The 23,811-nt window shown below is 34.5% G+C and overlaps 1 protein-coding gene across 8 annotated transcripts in view; it reads right to left on the bottom strand.

Annotated features, from left to right (window-relative positions):
• EFR3A (EFR3 homolog A) overlaps window positions 1–23,811 on the bottom strand; it is a 70,298-nt gene that overhangs the window by 35,432 nt on the left and 11,055 nt on the right. For 3 of the 8 annotated variants that reach the window (XM_090138005.1, XM_090138006.1, XM_090138009.1), the window contains 5 exons: window positions 13,726–13,802; window positions 12,332–12,459; window positions 11,578–11,728; window positions 3,913–4,034; window positions 728–877 (listed from right to left, as the gene is read on the bottom strand). In XM_090138005.1, the coding sequence (XP_089994131.1) occupies window positions 728–877; window positions 3,913–4,034; window positions 11,578–11,728; window positions 12,332–12,459; window positions 13,726–13,802 (628 nt within the window). Of the gene's footprint in view, window positions 1–727; window positions 878–3,912; window positions 4,035–11,577; window positions 11,729–12,331; window positions 12,460–13,725; window positions 13,803–17,167; window positions 20,714–23,550; window positions 23,641–23,811 lie in introns of those variants that run through there. The other 5 variants (XM_090138004.1, XM_031591236.2, XM_090138003.1 and 2 more) reach the window with 4 other exon arrangements.

Here is a 23,811-nt window from a genome sequence, read left to right as displayed (position 1 = left end):
AAAACTGAACAATTGTGAAAGCTGAGTGTCACACAAAAGCATAAAAAGCATGTTGTCACTGGATGCCTGCTGAGCCTACCAGGCAAGTTTTGAAGCAACTAGGGCTGCATGTGATGCAAACACTTAAGTTTTTTCACACAGCTGAAGTAGGTTTTCATAAGTGTAAGTTTCACAGTGCTATCAATAATCATTTTCTACAACCTGCATAGTATTAAGACATGAATATATACATGGACCAAAAAAAAAGTGAGATTTCTATTATAAGGTAAATGGCATATCCTCAACGTTAGTAATTGCATAGATCTTTTCTAAATACGTCCAGGAGCTATTAAGGGCAGAAAGAGTAGAATTTTTCTCTCTTTTCTTTAAGAACTGCTGCAGACAGGACAGGGAACTGCTCCAATGACTAAGCGGAAATGGAACCCTCAACTTTTAACAAATATAACTAGTGAAATCTGAGTTACCTACAAACTTGTGCTTAGCAATCACTGCATCTGAGATATTACAAAAACAGAATTAGAATTAAAGAGTAAACATGGATATACAACTTCTTGAACAGTGAACAAGTGAAATGCAGGTGGTCAAAAAGACAAAAATATTATCAGCAGGTAGGTAAAGCTGTTCTGTTTCAAGAACACTTGGCTAATAAACTACTGATTTCCACCAGTAAGAAAAAGATCAGTATCATAAAAAACTAAAACTTACTAGTGATTAGGAATAAAAATACCTGTCAACATCCTCTATCTTCTGCATATTAAACAGTAATGATGGTACTATTTTATCCATGTGCTGAGGCTCCCATATAGTTGCTCTAAGTTCATCATTAACTGCTTTACGAACCACTCCCTGAATACCTCTGATTCCAGCAATTCGGATCCTAAGGAAAGAAGAAATGGAATTATGAAATAGGAGAAACACAGCACTTTGCAGCATGGCTGTCTATGTATTATGCAGCAGCAATTATGTAGTGTGGAATTTCATCAGGTTCTCAAAAACAGTAATTTGGAAATTACTAGGTAAAACCTTGATAAACTCTATGGAGTTTAGTATCCATCAGTGGCAAACTTAACCTACTCCATTGTAGAAAAAACATATGAAACTAGCACAGCTCAGCTGGTGGAACAGCTATCACAATAACACAATTAAGTCTTTAAAAACTGTAGTTAAGACTGTGGATTAACAGTAAGTCTTTCAAGATTTGTGGAAGATGAACAAGATGAAAAGCACAGAGAAAATACTTCTGTCAAATTAAGCCCGACACACCAAAGGAGCCACTGCTTTTGTTCCAAAACTCTTTTAGCTAAATTAATTGCAGCTGATAAACAACAAAAGAAAATTTAATACCAGTTTTACAAAAGACTTAGTCAAGCTGTTAGACACTTTCATTATTTTTAATAAAAAGAACATGTACAAGGAAATGTACAGCAACTCAGTGATGTTTTATTTTCCAGATATCAAGTTATAAACACCTAACAATGCAGCCCTCTCTTTTAAAACTATTTCTGAACAAAGCTACATGTGTTCAAACAGGATCCAGTAGCAGTTATCTAGTCATTTTAGACTTGTAAATACAACTTTAATAACATTTGTATATAAACCTAAGAATGAGAGGGATACACAAACAATGATCAAAGCACTTTCTGATCCTCTAGTAGAACTACAGTGCAGTTTCCAGATATTAAGTCTTTAATATTAAGAATCTAAGACTGCCATTTAAGACAAGAAATTTCCAAAATCCCATCACTGAAAGATTTTTCACAGGCAATTGTTGTCACCTACAAATAACTTGGATATGAATTTAGTGTTTAAAATCAAGCAACACTTTTTCTCAGAATCTGATTTTTAACTATTAACTCTTCAAGACAAATTTTGCTAATACACTGGCTTTTCAGTAGAATTCCTGCTGAAAGGGAAATGTCACTTATGAGACGAGATTCGCTCTCAGGCTCAGAAATCTCCATTATTTGACCATAAATGTAGATTTTATTCAAACACCCATTCACATTCAAGTCAGTAAGTTCAGTGGAACCTTAAGCTACGCAGGCAAACTGCAGCAACACATGTCCATTTTAGGATAAGCTGAATTATGCTCTAGGCTCTATCAAATGCACTAGCTACTTGTAATATCTGCATTTAGAATTGTTATCTGGAACCAAGGGTCATCTGCTACCCCTGTACTTACAGCAAATTTGATATGACAGCTCCAAGACTGATTTTTTCTCAAAGGAAGAAGACTTGTTTTAAATTTCTGTTTCACAGGAAATGCATTCAAACTGTCTATGAAGATGTGAAGGAGTTATATTGCTACAGATTTGGTTATTCTAAGTAAAAACTCTTTCACTCTCACCGTATGTATATATTTCTGTGTATTAGAGCATTAGTAGCACTAACTTCATGTTCCTTCTGTTGTACAGGAGGTCTAGAAAAAGATGATGTAGGGTTTGATGGCTTGCAGCATCGAATTTAACCCATAAAGGAAAGGTTAATAAGGTATTACAGCATTTCAATCAAGGGTGTGTGTGTGTCCTATGTCACTAGGATGAAATTCCTCCCTAAAGGGTGCATCGACATTGCAAACTGAAACACAGGTAACAATATAGACTGATAATGTGCAAATCTGAACACTTAACACTTATCTTACTCCAATAATAACCACTCCTTTGACATATGTTACTCTGGGGTATCCTTCTGGGAGGCAGATAACACCTGACATAAATCAGAGTTACACTCTCAATGCATCCCGTGCTCTGGATCATTACTGAAATTACCTCTTTTATGAAGGGAAATGAAGGTAGAAGAAATACTAAAAAAAAAAAAAAATCTCAAGCTGTGCTCCATATGTTAACCTGTTACAGAATGTTTTATGTTAAGTACCTTAATATTTTTTTTCCTTACACTAAATCTTAAAAAAAAAAAAAATAAAAAATTACAAAGAACTCATTAAAGCATTTATGAATATAGTACTTTGTAACCATCATCATCAGGTAAATAAACACACTGAAAGAAATATATTGTTATACAGTAACTGCACGATACACCAGCTTCACTAGCAACACCTGCTTCAGAATCACAGAAATGTTTGTGTTGGACCTTAAACATCGTCTAGCTCCAACACCTCCTGCCATGGGCAGGGTTGCCACCCACTTGGTCAGGTTGCTCAAAGTCACATCCAGCCTGGCCTTGAATGGCCAGGTGAGGAGCACATACAGCTGTTCTGGGCAATCTGTTCCACTGCTTCATCATCCTAATTGAAAGAAATACTTGCTTACACCTAACCTAAACCTGCACTTTTCTATTTTGAAACTTTTGTCCTTTGTCCTGTCACTACACTCCCTGATTAAGTATATGGACTTATCATAGCTGGTTGAATAATTTAATGCATGGAAATAAACGAGTACAAGAGTGATGAAAATTATAGAGTTAAATACTGATGAACGATTCACATAAAGAAAAAAACCACGAGGGGGAGCTAAAGTTAAAAACATTGTGGTGCTTACATAATGTTGAAAAATTTAATATGAATTCACAAAGGCATTTCAGTTTCATACAGTATCATATGACAGACATCCAGTAAAATTCAATTTTGAAGAATAATTCTCGAATAACAGACTCAAAATATGCTTTTCTATTCATGTAAGTAGCCCCACTGATTTCTCAAATGAGTTATGTAACTTGCACACATTGAAAGTAGTAAGTGCTGACCTTCTGGAGAGAATCCATGCAATTCAGCAGTCATCAATAAGTTAAAATTTCACCTGAATATTCCATGAGTTCAATCTAAGATTTTCAATATTTGCTACCACTTAAGAAGTCAATTTCATTTTTTCCCCCCATGGAATGAATGATTCCACCAAATACAGTACTAAAAACTTTACAGACAATTCTTTGCAATACATAAGGAATGGCACTTACTCCGTTTGTGTTTCTGGATCATGGTCACACGAATGACACATGGCACTGAACCGAGACACAAAGAAGTCATAGCGTCTGTGATATGAAGGTGTGTCTTCTTCAATGTTGGCAAATTTGACAAACTGGAAAATGAAATATATTAAAAGTAGCTTTTGATACCAAGCAATACTAAGCTTCATTTAAGAATAATATGAAACAGCACATTAAAATAAAATCCAGATTTTTAAATGATATCACAATGTCTAAACATCTAACTTCGTAGAAGAAAATCAAACTGAGAGGTTTTCTTTTTAAAGAATTTCCACCAGAACTTTATTTAGATTATTTAGATCATTACTAAATGATGAAACTGAATCAAATTATGTATTACACAATATGGAAACATCTCAATAGCAAATGTCTTTAAGTCATGCAATCTAAGAAATCCTATGGTAGACTGCCACTGACTGGCAAAGCAGCAACAGAATTCAAAGGAAGGAAACCTGAATGAATTCTGTCCATTTTGCTTATTTTTACAAATGGTAAAAAAAAAAAAAGAAAAAAAAAAGAAGTGGAGCAATCATGAAACTGTAACCCAGACAACCCAAGCACCATTCATCTTAACCTTCACTCACAAAGGACACAAAAAATATTCAGATTTGCAAGCATCTATGAACTAAAAAAGGGATAAGTAACAATCAATGCAGATTAGTCAACTAGAAATCAGATCAACTCAGCCTAAATTATCCTTATGACAAGGAAACAGATTTTGTGAACCCAGATGAACTGACAATTGTCGCACCTTAACTTCAGTGATGTTGACCAAAAAAATCCCACCACTCTCAAAGAAGCTAGAAAAATGATGTCGAAAGAACACTTTCCATATGAAAGATGAAAAAGGTTTAAAAAATACCAACACTTGTAAATCATCAAATTGCAATACGATACTGAGTGAGTTTCTGAAGGGGCCTTTCTGAAATTAGGCAATATTTCAGTTTTACTAGAGGCTTAGATAATAGAGTGCCACATTATGGCCAAACTGGAACTGGGACCTGAACAAAAGACACAATTTAGGAATGAGAAATGAAAAATACCATTTTAAGGCAGCTGTGCAAATACATGTCAGACACAGCTGAATGCAGATAAGAAACAGAGGGTTATCATAAATTGCACATTCAACAAAATTTGATGCTTTTATACTGTCATGATAAAGAAAACAATGTATTGTGATATGTATTATTTTGTGAGATCTATGAAGAAAGTTCTGCCATCTAATTGGTATTAATAAACCCACTGATGAAGTAATGCATCCATTTTAAGCATCACTGCTGAAGATACTGATTAAGTGATACTGTCCTTCAATTATCCTACAGACGAACAAGTTGTGTGTAAAAAAAAAAAAACAAGTTAAAAAGACTGAAAGATATTAAATTATCTATTCTAGAGCTGCCAAAAACAATACTAGTCTTCCAGTATATAGAACAGACAGCTGTGAAAAGAAAAGCAATAGTATGTTTTATTTGTTCAGTGGTAGTAAGAAATGCAATAGCGAGCTTACAGTGCAGCAAAAGGTACTTGAGCTAAACATTAAATAAACCACCTAAGTGAACAGACTGCCTGAAGGCACTGTGGATTCTCTATCACTGAAAATTTTAGAATGGACTACACAGAGAAGAAAAAAAGGGCAAGGAAAAGTTGTCAGGTCTACACAGTGCTGATGCTGCCTCATGAAGCAGAGTGATGTCATATTAAGATAACTCCACTTTTTACTCCACAATCATTCTTACCAATTGCTAAACAAAAGTTGAGACATTTATTGTCAATCTACAAAGCTGCATATATTTTTATTATCAGTTTATAACATACTTAAAGATCAGCCCAAATTTGGTATGATCTACACTATACTGATTTATGGAGGTTCTGAGATAGCTGAAAGACAAACCTGTATATTCCTGAAAAAAATACACCACTTTCTACTCTGTAATATTTTTTCTGCTTTACCTAGGACAGTCATCCACTGCAACCACACTATCAGTTCACCTTCAGAAATTTTCTAAAACTGTAATCCCATTCATTATTGAAAAAGGTGCAAAATTGTCTAATACCTGTTCATTTTATATAACTTTCTGTAGTGAAAAGCTTGTATAGTCAGGTGGTAAGAGAGTGAAAAAAAAATAACAAAATGGCAAAACAAGAACAACAAAAACAATCCAAAAGAACTATATATTCTGCTGCCACAGTTGAGAATTCAGTCCTTGAATAGCAATCATACTGTTTTCTCAATATGGAGAGGTATAAAAAAAACATCTTTTCCCTCCCAATGGACACTGGAAAATGTTTTACTGTCTTATTTATTTCTCACGAGTTTGTTTCACAGACTGTTAATTACAAAACAAGCACACATTCTGAAGGGTGTTTTTTGTTTCTTTTCTTTTTTTTTTTTTTTTGAAAGAAAAAACCTAATTAATCCTTAAGTTCAGGGGGAAAAAAAGAGTAATACGATCTTAAGCGTTTTTCAAACATTCAAGCATTTAGGTTTACAACTGATTCACACAGCAAACTTCTATAAATGCATGAGCAGAATAATACACCATAGACGTGGTCATGAGATTATTAATTTTTCTAGCATCCAGGATCAGCAGTAATGATCTAAAATATGTGAGGACTTCTTTGATTAAGACAATCTTGCAACATGAAGACTTTAAATAACTATAACAAAATTTGCTAGGAGGAAGAACTCCTCTTGCACTAAGAAATTCTTTTATCAAAATAAAGAATTGAGACCATGAAAACATCAGCAACTCTCTGGACATTTCTCCTAACTCACAGTGTAGTTTTGCCCAGGGATGCAAGCACTCAGCTCTCAAAATGATGTCCACAGTTAGATATCCAGAAAGAGAGAATGATTTCCTCCAAGATATCATAATTTCATCCACCAAACATAAAGCACTTCCAAGTGATATCGAGGCTTAGCATTCAGATGACTGAATGTTCAGGTCGCAGGAAATCTAACTGTCATAAGACTGCTCCGAGTTGCACTGTCATGAACAAGTTTCCACAGTACAGATTAGTCTATACTTCCTACTTGCTTGGAAGTGATGTTTTTAACATGTTATAGCTGTTAAACTTACAACATCTGACTCCTAAGCTTCTGAGATGTTTTCAAACATAACACAAACACAAAAACTGTTTAACTTTAAAAAGGCGATTTTTTAAATGAAATTTCAAGCAGTTGCCTAGGATATATTTAAAGCACTTTTTTTTTTTTAATTTTGTTTTAATATATATAGATGTAAACATGTCTGTCAACCATAGTAAGTGCTTGCAATAACATACTGACATTTTATGGAAGCTTTGCCAGTACAAACATTACACAATACAGAAGGTACAAAAAGGCATTTACATTGGTAATATCTATTTCCATTAATTTTGAAATCAATAAAATTCAAGCAGTATAAAACCTTACAAATCTACCACTAAGGCAGGAACATGTTTTTCAGAAAATGCTTATCCAGGATTGAGTCAAGAAAGTTGAATCATATTGCCAGGGAGAAACAGATTGTGTAAGTCCTATGAGTAAATCATGCAAGTTCTGAAATTAAACTCCCAAAGACATAATTACTTATGTATAATTATGCTGTCTTATCACTCTGAGGTAGCGAATACTTCATATCTGTAGAAAAATCAGATGTAGGGACAGAAGTTTTGATACCCTCTGGATGTCTTTAAGGAAGGTCTGTTTTTTCTGCAGCAGTTCAAGAAGAATCAAGATATTTAAATTAAGTTACATTAAAGTGACTATCTGTAAAATGCGTAGGCTGGATCTGAGCAGTATTTTCTGATATTTGAGCTTCCAACTTCTATCTTTGATAGCCTGCATTTTTCTCATGTTTCATTTGAAGGGGGGGGATGATGATACAGATAGTTATAGAAAAAGCTACTATATTATGTGGAAACTATCACATAGGAATAACAAGAAGTGTGTGAACATATACGGGCATTTCAGTAAACAATTATAAAAAAACAAATATTTCAAGGTTCAAACACCAGATTCATACAGCCTTAGAATTCCAGAATGGTTGAGAACAGCAGAGACCTCTGAGTCCATCTAGTCCTTGTTGGAGCAGAGACACCCAGAGCACAGGGCCCAAGGCCGTGTCCAGCTGCCTTCTAGATATTTCTGAAGAAGATGAGAAGGAGACTCCACAGCCTCTCTGGGAAAGCTGTGCCAGTGCTCAGCTATCTGCACAACACAGAAATGTTTCTTGGTGTTCAGAAGGAACCTCCTGTGCTCTAGTTTGTGTGCAGCACTGGGTACCATTAACTTCATAAATGTACTACATCTAGCTTTTCCTTAACACCTCCAAGGATGGTAACTCAACCACCTCCCTGGGCAGCCCACTCCAGTGCCTTAACAGCTTTCCGAGAAGAATTTTTTCCTAATATCCAACCTGAACCTCCCCAGTTGCAACTTGAAGCCGTTCCCTTTAGTCCTATTGATAGTTACATTGGCTTGCCATAGCCTCCTTTCAGGGAGTTTGGAGATGCTTATTCCTGGTTAAGAAGAGCAGGCAAAATGAATTAACTCTAATAGTATAACAACTATGGATCTAACAACACATTTAATTATTTGTACAAAGGCAGATATAGATATTCTACATAATTTTTTAAGCCAATTTACAGAATTTCAGTAACAAGAGAGAAATTAAGCACTCCAGTAAATTTCCAAATAATAAACATACTGCAATCAGCTTTCAGATTCTATATTACTCAAGCAAAGGAAGTCTCAGTTTTTCTTACCACATTTTTTTCAGTTTCCCCACCAGCATATGCTGTCTTAGCACATGGTTAATAAAAATATCTACCATGATAGAAACAGACTTTCTGTACTTTATAGATACTGCCAATTTGAAACCTCTTCTACTTCAAAAATGAAAAAATAATACAGTTCAACACTACAGTCCACTATTCAATTCCATCTGTTCTCAAATATCTGTGTAAGTAGATTTACAGTTAGTTATTAAAAAATTTCTAGTAAGAACTAAACATAATTTACAAATGCAATGTAAAAAATTAGAAAATAATTCACTAACCTAAAGAGCAGGCACAAGAAATACATAAATAAAAAATAAAAACAATTGTTTTTCCAGAACAGTAATCTTCAGCTTTGATTTTTAAATGTAAATAAACAATAATAATTTAAAAAATAATAGTTTTAAAAGTCAAAGAGCTGAATAAAAACTCTGTGGGCTTTTTAGGTAAGACATAGGATCGCTGAAGTTGGAAGGGATCTCTAAGATCATCTAGTCCAACCATCAGTCCATCACCACCATGCCCCTAAACCACATCCCCATAACTCATCAGTGAGGTACACACAGAGTCCTGGTGTGATGAGCAGTTTATCACACAGAGGAGTGGAAAAGACAGCTAAGGATCCCTCCATGGAGCACCAAATAGAAAAATTTCTGCCTCCAAGAACATAAGATTTACAAGTTAAAAAAAAACCTTGAAGGCACCATCAGCAGCTTTCAGTGCTTTCCAAGACTTCAAACTTCAAGAAGTAATTCAGTAAATAAGTCTGTTTTTGTTGTTGTTGTTGTTGTTTTGTTTTAATTTGAAGCAAAGTGTGTTTGGGAGGCTGAGAAAAAAAAAAATCTAACAATTAAGACAGCTGAATATTACTCGAAAGTCATAACTGCCTTTGTATTCCTGTGAAGCTTTGGAAGTCAGCTTTGGAATGGAAAATAATTATCAAATTCTTAAAAAGATATGGAATATGATTGTGATTATAAGCAGAAGCTAGTGTGAAAATCATTTTCAACAACAACAACCAAAAATACAGAAATTTTCCCTAATACTGACTTTTCCCCAATTTATGTTTTACTCATAGCTATTCCAGACAGCACCAGTTTCCTCTTCAAAGTGGTACAACAGAATAATTGAAGCACATAAAGGATAATTCAGTTATACTTCACCATCTATATTTTATTTGGGAGGAAAAAAAAAGCTTTAAAAGGATAAATGGGATGATAAACCTTCTCCATGCGTGACATCAAATTTATTTAAGATCACAGTAGGCCAATGTCCTCAGTGAAAGACAATTTCATTGCCAATATAGAGTTTTCTTGTCTAGAGTTACCACAAATTGACTTTTCTCTCTATTGACTATATTGGGCATCTAGAGAAATTAGCATAACAGACCAAAACTAGCCTTTGGAATACTGTTGAAGATCCATATATTCACTCTCCTAACAGAATTTAACATCTCAGTTTTTGTTACCAAGTTTCAAGATAGTAAAACAAGAAGTATTTCCTAATTTAGGAAATCTATTGATCCATTCTGCTCATAAAATGCCTCATTAGGAACAGACAGCGATATCAAACAGATGACCGTAATGTGAACTTCTGATCAATATTCATTTGGAAGTGGTGCTTGCCTTGCATACCAAAGTGGAGGTTTACAGTAACTGTTTATCACTGAAGATTTTAAACAACTGGAAAGTGACATAGGTCTGCCATTTGGCAACTGTGAAAATAAGTTCCAAAGCTGTAATTCCATAAGGGATCATGCCAAGCACTGCTTTTACAATTGAAAAAAAAAATCAGAGTAGTAGAGCTCAAAGATATTAAAGAAAATACATATAGAGAAACACAGAATAGTTTGAGTTAAAAGGGTCCTTATGGCAGAGACACCTTCCCACCAGATCAGGTTTGTCAGGCTCAAGATCCCATCCAACCTAGCCCTGAACAATTCCAGGGATGGGGCATCCACAGCTTCTCAGGGCAACAGGTTCCTTTAAGTAAAGCTTTTCTTTGATCTAGTTCTACCTTCTTTAAAACTGTTAGCTCTTGTCCTGTCTCTAAAATCCCCAATAAAGCGTTAACTCTGTCACTGGAGATGGACTCTTTTATCATATATGTATTATATATTATACACATTCATATATAAGCGTATATATTTAAACACATTTCCCATCAGTAAAACTGTCCTGGCAGTCTGAGGTACAAGGGGAAGCTCCTCCCCCTTGTCACAGCAAGAATCCTTTGTGTTCAAATCTAAGAGGAAATTCTATACCAGAGTCATATCACTCTAACAGACCTTCTTGCCTCCCTGAAGTACAACTTCATTTAATTCCGTGAGCTAGGAATCATGCCCACAAGAAAGTCCAACAGTTTTACAGAATCCACAAAGAACATTCCTCACAGCTAACAACAACCACCTACATTAAATGCAAGGTCTTTTTTTTCTGCAGCAGTTCAAGAAGAATCAAGATGCATTATATTTAAATCTAAGTTACATTAGATTACATGAAAAAGGAACTTATTTCCTCTTTCTCATATCACTTCTCTTATTGCCGAAAGGAATAAAACATTGCCTTATCTACACAATGTCTTTAGGAGGTCTGTCAAAGATTCAAAATAAGAATCCACAAAACAGCTTTCCTATTCCTTCCAGAGGTTATTTCTGCAGAGGATGAGTCCAACCATCTCAAAAGAGCTTGAGACTAAAAGGAAACAGGTTTTTCTGCCTCCAGCTGGTAATGTTCTATGCCCAAACAGCATATCTCACCACACACAGAACCTTCTCAGTTCATATTAGCTGACAGATATTTTTCTGAAACTATTTTGCCTTAAGAAATAAGCAAAAACTTAGTTTGATTTAAGTTAGCATCCAAATTTACTCACAGAATTAGTTCCAAGAACTTGCAGTTTTGGTTCTCCTGATTCCAGAAGCTTGGCCACCATATGAAGAAAGCTTTCCACGAATGGCTTTATGCTTTGAGAATGGCAAGCCATTAGAAGTTGGTCCAATGCCTCCATGGCAATTAAAACATATCTGAAAATTAATTGTGGAGAAACTAACATAAATGCATGCGCAACATTTATCATTAAGTCTTCACTACAAAAAAAATTAGAAAAGAAAGGGTGAAGGTACATCCTTCACAGGATCTAAAGAAGAAATTGTTTTCTATATTATGTCAAACAGGATTTTTCAACAGAATAAATACAGTGTTCTATTTAGAACATTTTGTTTTCAATTATTGACCCCAGCTTTCTACTCTACATTTTCCCCAATCCAAATCCCACTGAAGGAAAGCCATCAAATTATCCACAATTCTGCACAGTGAGAGTACATTCAAATTAAATGAAAAAGAAAATGAGTAAAATTAATTATCCTAACAAGTTGCCATTTTTCCATTCTACAAAGTTATAAAAATATCTTTTGACATCACTTACACCAAAGACAATGGCCTCTGATGGATACTGCTCTTCTCTTCCAATTCTTGCATTCAATATTTTTGCACACTGTTTCCATATTACTTATAATTTTCTCCTTTTTCTGACTACATCTTACCTTCTCAACTCATCAACTTCGTTTTGACCCTACGTGCAGCTACCTGTTAGCATCTATTTTTAGTGTTGTGACTTACTTCCTTACCCATAGCGATGTCTCACAACATCTCGGCTCAGTCTCTCTGCCAGGTAAGCACCAATTCGATCCAGCTTTTCTGGTGCAGAAACAGCATAGAAGGTCAGCTTCTCCATGTCAGCTTTAACAAGTCCATCCTAAGAACAGATACACAAAGTAAAAAATAAAAATAATTAAATCTACAGAAATTATGAAGCTTTTAAATGCTTTCATTTTGGCTACTCAAAGATCTGACTCAGATTACAAAATATGTAACTTTCAAGCAAAACAGCCAAAAGCTTTAGCTACAAAAACCAGTAACTTCAAAAATTATGTTATGTAAAAACAAGATTTTATTTTAAACCTTTCATTTCTTCAGTGTCATGTCTTGGACAAGGCTGAAATACAAGGTACCTGAAAGCTAATCATTAAAACAAGATCAGGCAGAGATTAATATATTAGTTCCAATGGGAATTGTGATATGGACATCCTCATTTTTATTTTCCTGTAAGTTCTCCAAACATTATCTTTTTCAAATAAATAACTGAAGTGTTAAACATGATCAGTAGCAGTTAAGTACATTTTATCAATCAAGTCTTCTAATATTTTAGAAAAGCCCTGTAATTCAGTGAAACACCATGGACCAGCTTGTAGACGTTCACGGACAGCTGTAAATCTACAACTGTAGGCACCTGGAGTGTCTCTATATTTGCATCAAGTCAGGAGATTGCAATGAAGCTATAAAACCATATGATTCCATGTTTTCAGTGCTTACTATACACATAAATCATTTTATTTAAAGCCATTAGCGTACATAGATGCAGTAACTAGCACTCATTACCAATACATTTTAATGAAAGCCCATGTACTCTGCAAATAATAAACCAAACATTATACAAATCCTGACTGCTCTGCTCATGTTTTCTATGATAAAAAATACAAAATATTTTAAAAAATGTAGCACCATAAACAAACTCTCCATTACACTGCACAATCATGATTATGTACAAATCAAAGCAATATTAACTGTTAAGACAGAAATCATTTCAACAGAGAATTCTGAGATAATTCAGATGAAGTGTTTACGTCTGCAAACAAAACAAGTGTTCACGGTTCTAAGTTGTTAATGGAGTCAAATGCTACTTCTATGACAGACTACCAAGTTTAATTAAATCTCCATTTAGTTGAGGAAAACATACTTATTTTTTTCTTTTCAGTACGCACTACCCTGCTCTGATAAGGGAGTTAGTCAACTATTTAAAGAGCTTCCCCTCCAAATGAATTTTCTACTAATCTCTGTCAAAGATATGAAGCATTACAGAAGAATTTACTGTGAAATGTGAAAATAAAAATAAATACTAAAGTGTTAGCTACAAAAAAAACAAACTTCTCAATAACCCTTACAATTTTAAGTCATCACTCACTTTTGGATCTTCAGGAAATATGTTATCTACCAGACGCTTGTAACGAGGTCGTAAAGCAGCACAGCAACAGCACACTCCTGCAGAGAGATGTAGCCAACAGAATTTAGAACAAAATTTTAGGAACTCTGGTGATTTCACCTGAAGTGAGCAGAAAAAAAAAAAAAAAAAGATAGTGAATTCAGTTGCTTGCTACTTCCAGCACTTAAGTAAAATTAAGGTAGTTGAAAAAGACTGATAAATCATATAAGCAAAACTGTTATAAAGCAATAAGTGCAAAAATATGCAAACATTCTGAATATTTGAAATGCATCTGCCATCAAGCCATTCCTAAAAATACGTTAAAAGATCAAGGAATTTCAAAATTTAGCAGTACAAAAACCAAGACTACTTTCACTTGCTCCTTTATGTTCATTCTAAATGACCATTTCAAAACCTAACTAAACACACCTTCTATTTACTCCACTAAGAAGTCAATGAAATCTTCACTGTATTTTAGAGGGAATCATATAAATTGATATAAACACAATCAACAAAAGATGCTCTACTTCCATTATTTCACTGTTTTCCTTTGCATGAGAAAAAAAGACAGTTGCCTGGAGTGGCACAAAGTATTCTTTTGACCTTATTTCTACTCTCCTACTGATACCGTATTCATACATCAACAATCATACCTATAAATGTAGCTTGTAATTCTACTAGTTTAAAATGATACTGTAGTACGACGGAGACTTATGAAGTAAGCATCTCTCTCTTTTTTTTTTCCCCTAAAATTCAGGGCTACTAATACCTTGGAATAATTCCAGTTTCTATTAAAAACAGCATCTAAAGTGAAAAAAATTTCAACACACACACATACAGAAAAAGCTTCTAGATATTTGTCCCATTCATTTTTCAAATGACAATTTATTCCCAAGGAATGTAAGCGTTTCAGCAAATTGGATTTAAAATGTTTCAGTAGAAACATCAGACTAATTCACTGGTCAGGTCTTAGACCAACATTAAAGCAGCTCTGATGAACAAAAACCACCGAGCTGGAACAAGTCCAATAATATACTGATTAATTATATGCCAAGTTTGCATGAAGATCACACCTAGTCTTTCATATCGTGCTGCCTACAGCATTCAGTGAAGCGAGGTATCTTAAAAACGTCTCACAAAAAGCTAGCCACTTTGTACCCACAAATTATTTGCTAAAAATAGTAAAATCTACAAAAGATTAATCACGTTCAACTCAAAATAATAATTGAATAAAGGTTACCTTTGGGATAACATTGTTGTTTACAATTTATCTTCAAAATTATTAGACTGCTAAGAACTGTTACACAAACTTACCAGGATCTGCATTTCTTTACTTAAGAAATCACAGCTGTTTTGCACCATACTTAATAAAAACACCTGGGAAGTTCAGGACTAAGCCTTCCTCTGCTGTACTCTTTTATTACAAGGCTCTGCATGAGTAGATATTTACCTTCTATTCAAACTGCTTTATGATGTTACCATTTTCTAGACAGAAGCCCGAATTCTACTAAGAGTCTGACAACTTCATTCTTCCTATTTATTTATTTGGAAACAATTACAATAGATAGATCTTTGCTTTTGAAACCAGACTTTGACTCTAAGTTCTTTTTGCTAGTCTTTCCACTCAGGTCATGAATGAGTGTATAATCAGTAAGATAAATGCAAATTAGGACCTCAAAAAGCCATAAAAACAAAACATATTCAAACAGTAAAGAACTGTAACACTGAGCATTTATTTGTGAAGCACTACTTTGTTACTACTGCCAAGTTCTTTGAGCAACTACTTCTATTGACTACTGCTTTCATGCTTTCTGTTCTGCTTCACAGAAGGTAAATTTCCCAGGTAAAAAATGAGTTTGATCATTCTTTGTTAAAGCAAAATATTGATACAATAACAGTAGCATTGTTCTACGGTTATCTCAAGTACAGTAATAACAGAAGATATCATACAATATTAAACTTAAGACAGAGGTCAATAAATACTTTTAGAATTAGTTTCTCCCTCTTCATATGACCAGATAAGAATATTCTTGCAACAAACTAAGTCTGAAAACAATATTTTAGAGCTATGGTAGCCACATAAATTGAGCATAAAACCCTGGATACAGACTCTCAACTGAGAAGGGTGAGATATCAGATAACACCATACAAGATCATTCTCACAGGCTAACCAGATGGTTTCGGTTAAATGAAACCCAACAGTGTTCTATTACTGATCTTCTAATGAAAGGTATACAGTCAATTTTGAGATCAGAAAAGGCCTACAATAAGTGTATAGCATCAGATTTGAAAAACTTCTTGGATTTTCAGTAGTATTTTTACATTGTTATCTATTTAATTACAGAACAGTTTGCAGGAAAAAACACTTCAAAGCATTCACTATCATTAAAATTCATTCATTTTTATTTCTTTATTTTAAATCACATTAACATAATTTTCTAAGTTAAACAGAACATTCAAGTATTAGAAAGCTAGAGCTAATCTACCGAAGTTTTCAGCCTTAAAGGGTTTTCTGAGTGAAGAAATTTGAACAGAACACTACAAAAAAAACTTCTCAAAAGAAGGCAGGAAAACAAAAAGAAAACACAAAACAAACAGCCAAGACAATTAATAGTCATGAGACAGGCTTTGCTGAAAAATTATTTATTGTTGCTTAGAGTTTTGATATAAACAGGAAACATATGAAATAGATTTTAAAAAATCACAGGAAAAAGAAAGAATTAAAAAATACAACGGAATAATCATGTCTTAATAATACATGTTAACAGCACACTGAAATTAAACAAACAAACAAAATCCCAAAACATTTCACTACCTAACCCAGGAAAGAAGAACACTATTAAATGGGGTGAAGCCACTGAAAAACGATTATTTATTTCTTCAATGTCAATTTAACCAAGATAAACCCGATCCAAGTAAAACAGATTCACTTCAGACAAGTAAGCTGTTCTGCAGTTCTGCACAATGCAGTCACTAAGCTGGGTAAAAGGAACATATTCCAATTTGAGCTGGTTTGTCACCCAAACTCCAGTGATAATTTCCTTTTGGTGCCAGGCATAATTTGCACTTTATGATCTACCATTTTTATGACATTTAATACAAATAAATACGAAGGTTAACATCAAATCTACAGAGAAGCTTACACTATTATAAGATAGCCAATGTGAAAGTTTTAAACAGCACACAGACACATACACACACACAGACACATACATTTAAATCTCAACAACAATGGGATTTTCCGAGTTAAAAAATGCATGTTATCTACTGCTCAAAGAATCCCATAGCCCACATTTCATATGTTAAAGCAGCAGCTGCACATATTTACCAACTGCAAGGATACTGCTTTTTACAAGCATTTATTCTATGTAACACCAATAGTAAGAAATAGTCCACTTAATCATAAAATGATTGTTTCACCTACCCAAACACATACACGGTCTTGGTTCAAAAGCAGAATTATAATCATAGGCTTTTTCTTGCTCAATAGTTGGAACTTGAACATACTGCCTCATCCTGGATATGATTTCACTCCCCGGTACTCTGTCCTTGTTCAGAAAGTTGCTCTCTCACACTAGCACAGAAGCAGTTACTTCACGAGAGGGCTCTGTGATACTGTAAGCTTATCTGACTAGTTCTGTGACATTTACATAAAGACAACAAACACGTGAAAAACCTCAGTATCAAATTCTGTTAACAAAGCCAAGCATAAAATAAACCAAAAAGAACAAAAAGTATACTGTCAATGTAGGATTCACATCTCACCAAATAAAACTGAATAAAGACACTTCAGCCCCCTGGAACATGTGGTTTTCTCACTTACATGACAACATAGAAAAACATCAGTGTATTTTTTAAAAAAACATCTAGTCATTTGGTTGCCACAACCAAATTTATCACTGAAGACTGATATGTATTTGGCAAAACACCTTGCTTATCTTGCTGAATAATGGCAAAAAAAATAACGCATAAGACAGACTGCTAACTATAAAGGCATTTTAAACAGAAAGATTTAAATGTAAAGTGGTTCTTTAATTTTAAATAGGTTGGGAAAATTAACATTCTCTCTGATAATACTTGAAAATGTAAGCACGGATTACAGAACTTTAATCCTTAACATCCTTGCTCACAAAGGGTATGGTACATCAGGGAGAAACTCCATTCTAAGGTAAGCAGCTTTCAAGTTACCTTACAGCTTCCCATTATTTTCAATCATCTCATTTGTTTTATTTTCTGCTTTGCAATCACTTGCATAACACAAATAAATTTTAGTTATTTTCTTACATTTGAGATGATGAATGTACACAAAAATAAATTTGCTTCAACTATCCAGAGGAAAGTGCATAAACTAACACTGACCGCTACACCAGCCCTACCTGGCTGGGTGTGAACTGGTAGCATCAGTCAATCTAATTCAGAGCTGAAACTATTTTCAAGGGCATTCCACTTCTGGTACTAAAAACAGATCAAATACTTTGGAAGAGCAAAATTATTCTGGCCCTATAAGGAAGTTAATTAGAAATATTCTTCAACCTGCTATAAAAAGAACAAAAGCTCTAAGGAGGTGCTTATCAGCCAGCGCAGTGTCCCTCTCATGCTCCAGGGGAAAACAGAGGACTCATCATGTAAATCACCTCTTATTCTCCATTTCTTACTTCAGCACCATTTGCCTTCTACTCAGCTGGTCCCTATCCTCTCCCCACTGAGAAGCTGCAAATAAAACATCCAGCATACAGATCCAATTTCCCCCTCAAGAATGCAATAGTCATCTTGATATCAGCTACTCACCCCCACGACAGCAAAATCTCAAGACAACTGCAAATGTGAAAAATTCCATCCAATACGTACATTTGACCACTGTACATTTAATATTTTGGTGCTTAATTAAATTGAAACAAACAAACAAAACCTCATATTCTCCCTTACAGTAAATTTGTACAGCTAAGTCTGGTTTTATATGACTTCAAGATCAGTGCTTTTATACTTGGATCAACATGGAAAGATGCACAAATAAGTAAAAGCATGCAAAAATAATCTATTACAACAAGAGATGACAATGCACATCAAGCACCTTGTAAGAAACAGATAAAGAAAAAAAAAAATCTAGTTAAATAAAGCTTACCACTAAGCTTCTTCAACAACGCACTCTTTTCAGAACCATTAGCAATTAAAAGAAATCCCCAGAGAAGATATTATCTTTGGGATGGTGCCTTTTTTTAAAGACTTCTAATCCATTAAAAGAAAGTTTTCCATTACAGCAAGTTCTCTGGTTACATTCTTTCTCACAAGTTCCACTGCCTACAGTGTTTCCATACAGTCTCTTCTTTCTCCCACCTTTGTTGTTTTCATATGGGAACTTTATTTTACTTGCTCATTTCTGTTCTCTTCAATACCGCCTCCTCTTTTCCTACTCTGAGATACCATGAGAGTTCCCTATTTTTAAAACATTATTATTATCTAAAATTAATCTAGTTCCAGTGAGAGAAGCTCTATGACTTATTACGCATTTTGCTTCTTGTCCTTACTTGTATTTCTACTGGCAATAACCAGGTCATTTATTTCTTATCACTAAAACAATAAAACAATCCCAAATTTTATTACTCCTACTCCAGGAAAGGCATCTGGAAATACACATCTGCATAAATCTCCTTGACTCTTTCCCATTATAGCTAATACTGATAATATGTTTGTTAACATTGTGGACAAGTACAATTTTCACTCCTGCTTTCAGAGTTTGCAGTCAGGAAATGAGTTTTGGTTGATAATACCTCTTCTTTTTCCTCCTTTATAAGTTTATGTCATATAAATACTGATTTTATAGCAGCGTTTCATAAATCAGGACAAAAAAGGGGACGCAGGCTAAGTACTGTAGTAAAGGTGTAGGGTTAGGAAAAGAGAGCTCACAATACCTTGTGCAGCCTCTGAAGCACACGAATATGCATTATTTCTCCCTCCAGACAAGCATAGAGCAGAGTCATCATAAATATTGACAAAATACCTGCTGCACTTAAGGGCCACATCCATTAGCACACTGAGCCAGAAGGATATCCTTTTAAAATTTAAATTTGATGGTAGCATATCTACTATTTAATTCAGAATAAAGAAAGTAAAGGATTGACATAATCATAGCAGCTTCCTCATGCTCTCACCAACTCCCACCAATCCTACTCTTTCTCTCCCTCCCTGACTGCCTGGCTCCTCCAGTGATTTGTAGCTGTAGCAGAACAGTACCTTCCAGCACAGTGGTGACCCTGGCAGAGAATTTCCCAGTATCAGATGATCTGCCCTGTTCAGCCTGGCTTCACCCTCACTCAAACTTTTCTCTAACTCAGCAGAAAAAAATACAAAAAACAATATTTTTATATTACACTCCTTTACAGGATGCACTGATGAGAGGCTAGAATATTTGCACCTTACCAGCATCACTCAGTTCCCACACTGCTGGGAGTGGGGAGTAACCTGAAAGAGCATTTTGCAGGCAAAATGTTACTGGCCTGAAACAGAAAGACACTACAGCAGCCTTGGTTAAAAGGCTGAAGGACAAGCAGCAACATGACCAAAGGCAGGCAACAAGAAGTCCCTGAGATGTGCAAGTGGCAAAACTATTCCAAGAACGTTACTGCTTCCCTCTGGTAAACTTCTAGCAATACCTCAAGATAGTCATGATTAGTGAACTACAGGTAAAAATATTTATCTATATACCTGGCTAAACACATCAACAAGCATTTATGCCTGATACCTAAGACAAGACTAAAAAGCCCTACCAAGATGCTCAAACTGGTCACCTTTTCTTCCTACTCCCAGCTCCAGGTAGCCAAATAGACAGCCAACTCTCTTCCCATTGCACGTCCTCATAGATTTACTCTCATTTAAGTACACTCAGCTGTAAACTTCAGTACATAAACAGAAATTTGACAAACACTTCCTTATTAAAATAGAACTTTCTTCATATCAGTATCTAAATAAGAGATTACAAAAATTATATATTTTCTCTCACTGTACATAAAAAAGCAGCATAAGAACATACCATGGCACCCATATTGAGAAAACTCAATGTTGCAATAGTTCTGAGGCACACAGATAGGGTCCAAAATGTACTAAGACATCTCCTCCTGTTAAGCAGCACATTTAAATCGCATGGAGTTTACTGAAAAATCAAATGCTAAACAAAATACTGCAATGTTACTTGGAAAACAGTCACAGAAGACACACAAGTTTAAGTACAACCTCTTGGCTGAGCTGAACCGATTTGCACTAAGTACCCTGACTGAGTCTATCTCTACCTATTCAATGTCCTCAGGAAGCATTAACAAAACATGATACACTGATTTGGACACACAAATGTATTTGCAGAATTATTTGGGGCTAGAAAAGTTTAAGTCTTTTCATAAATTATTAAGAATAGATCTCCAGACCTGCCTGTACACAACTTCTTCCCTGAAGACAGTCTGATTACAGTTCATTCTATCCCCACTAAAGATCAGCTTATTGCTAAACCAAGCAAATAGAAGCTCATCTAACAACTTTTCAATATTAACAGTTGTTAATTCACACGTGAAGGATAGAAATTACATCAAAGAAAACCTTCTGGTTTAATTTGAATTATTAACAATCTCAAGGATATTTTATCTTCTCCATTAGTTCTACAATGTGCACCAGTTTCAATCCATATGTTCCAGAATAACCAGAATAAAATAGTGCAGCTGCTACTAGAGTCTGAATGATTATCTCTTTCTCACAACAGCAAATGCAATGGTAAAAATGCAATCTTGAAGGCTCTGTCCAGAACTATGTATCCCAGCTAACTAAAAAGGAGGCCACCTTTCTGTAATTTCAGCAATGGGGTACTTAAGGAATGTAAAGTAAACAACAAATGTTCTGCAAATCTTCAGTACCTAAAGGCTATGTCCCTTTGCCATCACCGCTCTGATCCCACTAAACTGCTCACTCTAGAAGACAGTTTTATAGTTATATAGAGAGAAGTAGATATATGTACATGTACACGTTGTTAACCATCTAGTCTCAAATGCCTTAGATGTAAAAACCAGACTTCTGCCAAACAAAACAAACAAACAAAAAATTCCTCTTGAATTTGAAACAACTCTACACAACTCTGCAAATAATTAAATTGCATGAACATGAATTAGACTATTGTGTTGTTGATACAGATTTTTTAAAAAGATTTTGAATTTGATAAATTAACAAAAATTGCAGTTTAAATCTTAACTCTTTTTCATATATATATATATTTTTTCCTATTATTTGGGTAAGCTATTTCTGTTATTTTTATAGTTAGGATAGTTAGGACAAGACAAATAGAAAAATGGTCTGGAATTGATCTGACCCACGCTGACATATTCCCACCTGCTTTATCATTTTTGCAAAATGCTCAGAACTGAAACTGCTGGGAACTCTTACCCTGCAAGCATGGAGATGAAAGTGCTCTAGTGCTAAATTAAATTTTATTATGGGGAAAAAATTCACTAGACTTTTCACAACCCAAATACTTACTGTACTTACTACATTTAAAATAACAGATAGAGGAAGCTTTCCACTGTGTTCAGACACAACATTTCTCCTAATTTTTCTTCTTTATAATTCTGATATAATTTTATTTTTGTTTAAGTCATTGAACTTAAAAAGAGACAAAAAATGTATTTGAAATCAAATCTTTATCTTTTATAAAGATATATAAAATCCCCAATAATTGGGGAAGATTAACTTATTAACTTTTACTGTCATTAATTTAGTTTAGAAGAAAAATTCAGTACTTCAAAAAAGCCAAAGTTCTTAAACACAAAACAGGAGCACTTCAGTAACACTCGTTTCATCTGGCACATGTAAATCATGAAAGGGTCAGCAGTTCAACATCCAGGAAACATTCTTCTTGAGAACTAAGAGCAGACACATCAGAATACTCCAATATTCATTCTACACAAATACATATTTAAAGAAAAAAAAGCCAAGTATTTCAATAATAGATTTAACTAAATTGCTTTTTATACCTTATTTGTAGACAATCTGTGAATTCCCTAATTTCAAGATGTCTTGGTAATCTTAAGATTCTTAAATATATTTTTGTAAAACAATAGTATTGTAACTGCTTTAGATTTTGAAATGTAAAAAATTATGACATAAACCTTTTGGAAAATCACATATCAACCTCTACACTGGTATCAAAAGGTTTATAAACTTTCAGTCAGCAGTATTAACTGTCACAGGTTGTTTCCTTGAATACATCAGCTATGAAGAAACAGAATTTGCTAAGATATTTCACCAGCACAAACTCAAAGTATGGAATTAAGCAGAACTTTGATTGTTCAGCTAAGCACCTCCAAATACCAAAATTCAGAGCTGTTCCCCTTTGGACACAATCATCAGCCAAAATCTACAACTTACTAGATGAGGTAAAGTCTCATTCACCTACTTACCCCCAGCTTTCTACTCAATCCTGTCTAACTGCTGTATGAATTAATCTTGAATGACATCATTTTCTAGAAATGAAATAGCATTCCTTGAAAGCCAAGATTTATGTACACAGTTAACTTCTGTCTTCAGGAATTCATCAGTTATTTGATTTTCTCAGAACCACTGGGGATCCTTGTGACATAGCAGACAGAAAAAATAGCTCATACGCCATATAAAGGGCAGGCCAAAACATTTTTAGAAGCAGTTTACTCTGGTCTTTCCACCGATGCATGCATTTAATCACATACTGGTAAGTTTAATCCCTCCCCAAATCAATTTTTCTTTGTCATGCATAAAAAATAGGACACTTGCATGCATAAACAGCATGAGACTTCTTACCCTTTCGTCCCATGATTGAGAAATCAATAGCAAATAATGCTGCACATGAAGGTTAATCGACTCATAGAAAAACTGCTTGCAAAGCAATTTCTGTAAATAATAACGACAGCAACATATTAATAAAACTTGGAAAAAACCCTATTAGGCTACATTTTAACATTTGATAGGCGTAGTTTAAAAACACATGAAGACTTTAATCTGTACAGAATCAAGTTCTGCTCTAAACCATTTGATTGTTCAACAGTAATAAGCCCAGACTGC

The sequence above is a fragment of the Phasianus colchicus genome, chromosome 3, assembly GCF_987193195.1.
Source record: "Phasianus colchicus chromosome 3, bPhaCol1.hap1.1, whole genome shotgun sequence".
Taxonomy (NCBI): Eukaryota; Metazoa; Chordata; class Aves; order Galliformes; family Phasianidae; genus Phasianus; species Phasianus colchicus.
This window is presented reverse-complemented; position numbering and strand designations above follow the sequence as displayed.